A 3528-nucleotide genomic window follows, 5' to 3' on the forward strand; every position below is an offset into this window, starting at 1 on the left:
TTCCAATCCCAAACCATACATACAAAGAGGCAAGAGCTATACCTTGTAAGGGGAGGTAAGTGCTAATTTGTTTATTTGTACATATTTTGTTGTGTTAATAGAATTTTTCTATTCGATACGATTATCTTCCCGGAAACAGTCTCTCTATCCTCATGGATAGAGGTAAGATCTACGTACACTCTACCTTCCCCAGACCACACTAATGAAATTATTACTGAATTGTTGTTGTTGTTGTTGTTGTTGTTATGATTATCTTTTTTCTGTCGCGTAAAACCCATTAAAGAAAGAAGCGTCATCAACAGTACGATTTTTTCAATCATAGGACTTGAATCCGAAACTTCTAATAAAGAATGGAGGGATCTTATTTTGTCAATTACGATCATTGGCAGTATTATGATCTTATTTTTTTGAAAAATTTCCAAGGAAACATGTAGTCACTATTTTTCTGGTGTGCACTAGATAACCTGCTCATTGTGCAATAGCTCGCAAGCTACACAGGAAATGGAGGAAGCTACCTTTCGGGTGTATACTAGGCAACCCGCTCACTGTACAATAAGTAGCAAATCACACTGAAGATGTAAATTGCACTAGGCAAATCCGATACGACAGGAATTGATCTCAGATCTCTCATATGGTTAACCACTAACTCAACCAACTCAGTTAACCCTTACCGTCATTATGACCTCATTTTACTATCGCAAATAAACAACTTTACAAGAAAAGCTATGAAACTTAAACTTATACATCTAATCTTGTGAAAAAGTAAATCAGACAACTTTTCACTTCCCACTTCTCAAAATCTCACTCTTCTCAAAATCTCACTCTTCTCGTGATCTAGCTCTAGATTTCATCTTCTCTTACAACTTGAACAAGTCGCCCCATCACAATCTACTTTCACCCAAATTTCATCTTTTCCATTTAACACCCTAAACCAATCCCTAATACCACCCCCCCCCCCAAGAACAAAACCACCCACCCCTGTCAAAGTAGGCCCTACGTCGGCACAGACATATGACAATTTATATAATTAATACCACTTGCTTTGTCATAAATCTTTTTTGTGGCCAAAACTCAACCCACGTGTCACCCCTATACTCGTCAGCATCAAGATTTCCCTTAAGAAGAAGATGCAATAGCTGTTCATTTTGCAAAATCCAAACTCACACATTTAGTAGAGAAGAAGAAAGAAGAAAGAAGAAAGAAAGAGAAAAATATGGGCATATTGAGAGGCGGCGCAAATTGTTTTTCCGGAGGATGGGGTGCGGCGGCAGCAGTGGCAAAACCATGCGAGTATTGCCACTTAGACGCCGCACTCGTGTTCTGTCGAACAGACAACATGTTCATGTGCTTGGGCTGCGACACACGGGTGCACGGGAACGCCCGCCACGAACGCGTATGGATGTGCGAGGTCTGCGAGCAGGCGGCGGCCAGCGTCACGTGCAAGGCGGACGCAGCCGCCCTCTGCCTCTCATGTGACCGCGACATTCACTCTGCAAACCCTCTAGCTCAACGCCACGAGCGGATTCCCGTGGTCCCTTTTTACGACCCCGTCGAATCCGTCGTGAAATCCACTGCCGCCACGCTCCTCGTTTCGATTAACAACTCCAACTCCACGTCCATGACCACGACCACGACTACGGCTATAGCTCCTGACTTCAGTAAAGTTACAGCTTGTCTCCGACACCATGAAGAAGACTATAAATTTGATCCATGGATTTCTCCAAACACAATGACTACCAAACTTCCAGTAAATACAATGGAAATGAAACCAATGGATTTCTTATTTTCAGATTCAGAAAACATTCTTGATTTTGACTACTCTGTTTCTATTGACACAAATTCTCAACCCAATTATAATTCAGCAAATGACAGTGTAGTACCAGTACAATCCACAATAAAACCATTACCATTTCAACATCAAGAAAAGCATTTTGAGATTGATTTCACTCAATCCCACATCAAATCTTACACCACCCCTTCACTCAGTCACAGTGTAAGTTATGCTAATTCCTTGTTTCCCAACATTTTACCAACACTGAATTTTGTATTTTCTTGAAATCTAAGCTAATTTTCTTCATTTTTTTTGTTCAAAACCCCATCATTTTATCAATACCCAATTTTGCAAATTTCTTGAAATTTAAGCTCTTTTTTTTTTTTAATTTTTTTTAAAACCCCACCATTTACCAACACCACAACTTTGCATTTTCTTGGAATTTAAGCTAATTTTTTTTTTTTTTTTTTTGAAAAACCCATCATTTTACCAACAACCAATTTTGCATGAAAAGAGACTTGGCGTAGTTGGTAAAGTTGGTGTCATGTGAGCATGAGTAACGGGTTTGAGCCGTGGAAATAACCTCTTGCAGAAATGCGGGGTAATACTGCATACAATAGACCCTTTTGGTCCGGCCCCTCGGAACCCCGCATATAACGCGAGTTTAGTGCACCGGACTGCCATTTTTTTGTCTAATTTTACATTTTTCTTGAAAGTTAAGCTAATGTTCTTGATCTATTTGAAATTTCAGGTGTCATCATCATCTTTAGATGTTGGAATTGTACCAGATGGGAGCTCAATTTCAGAAATATCATACCCTTTTGTTAGAAGTGTGAATAGCATTATTGAAATGGGAAGTTCAGCTCCAGCTGAAAAATTAATTGGAATGAATAGAGAAGCAAGAGTTTTAAGGTACAGAGAAAAGAAGAAAAATCGAAAATTTGAGAAAACTATAAGATATGCTTCAAGAAAAGCTTATGCTGAAACAAGGCCAAGAATTAAAGGTCGTTTTGCTAAGAGAAATGATTCTGACGGCGCCGGCGTTGACTCCGATATTGACCAGATTTTCTCCGGCGCCGGTTTCATTGCTAATGATTCACGATACGGCGTCGTTCCTTCGTTTTGACGCCGCATTTAAATATGAAATAGTTACTGTATTTTCTATTTTTAGCAAGGTATAATTCCAATTTCCCGAAAATGTCCAACGGGTTTTAGTTTTTTTATGTACTTATGGAAGGGGTATTTTGGTAACTCAGATAATAGTCAAAGTATTATTAGCTCTTCTTTAATTTGCTATTCAATTATTAATATTATTTTTTAAACTAGTTTGTTGAGTAGTATTTTTTCTTAATTCTGATTGGTTGCTTAAGCCAGCTGTGACTCCGCAAATCTAATAGATTTTGAATATAAAATTGTTAAATAAACTTTTCCTAATATTTTTCTTTGACCATCACGAATTGTGGTGAGATGTGTTTGATTGATTCACATTTAATCAGAGATCTCGAGTTGTTTCGTGCTTTAACAAGCTTTACGTGATGAATTTTTAAGGGAGATGATAAAAATATTAGGTTAGACTGTATATATCACATCCTTTTGGATGCGACCATTTTTTAGGATCTTGTTAAAGAGAAATGCCTTGTACATCGGAATATCGATAGTCCAGTGCACTAAGCTCTCGCTATGCATGGGGTCCGGGGAAGGACCGGACTACAAGGGTTTATTATACGCAACCTTACCCTACATTTCTGCAAGAGGCT

General features: G+C 38.5%; 1 protein-coding gene across 1 annotated transcript; it reads left to right on the top strand.

The window, feature by feature from the left end:
- The first annotated feature begins 1134 nt into the window (after positions 1-1134).
- LOC104245790 (zinc finger protein CONSTANS-LIKE 5) lies at positions 1135-3096 on the top strand. Its single transcript, XM_009801460.2, has 2 exons — positions 1135-1993; positions 2523-3096. The coding sequence occupies exons 1-2, from the start codon at positions 1214-1216 to the stop codon at positions 2895-2897; spliced, it is 1155 nt and encodes a 384-aa protein (XP_009799762.1). The 5' UTR covers positions 1135-1213; the 3' UTR covers positions 2898-3096.
- Positions 3097-3528: the final 432 nt, after the last annotated feature.

Source organism: Nicotiana sylvestris, chromosome 11, assembly GCF_000393655.2.
Source record: "Nicotiana sylvestris chromosome 11, ASM39365v2, whole genome shotgun sequence".
Taxonomy (NCBI): Eukaryota; Viridiplantae; Streptophyta; class Magnoliopsida; order Solanales; family Solanaceae; genus Nicotiana; species Nicotiana sylvestris.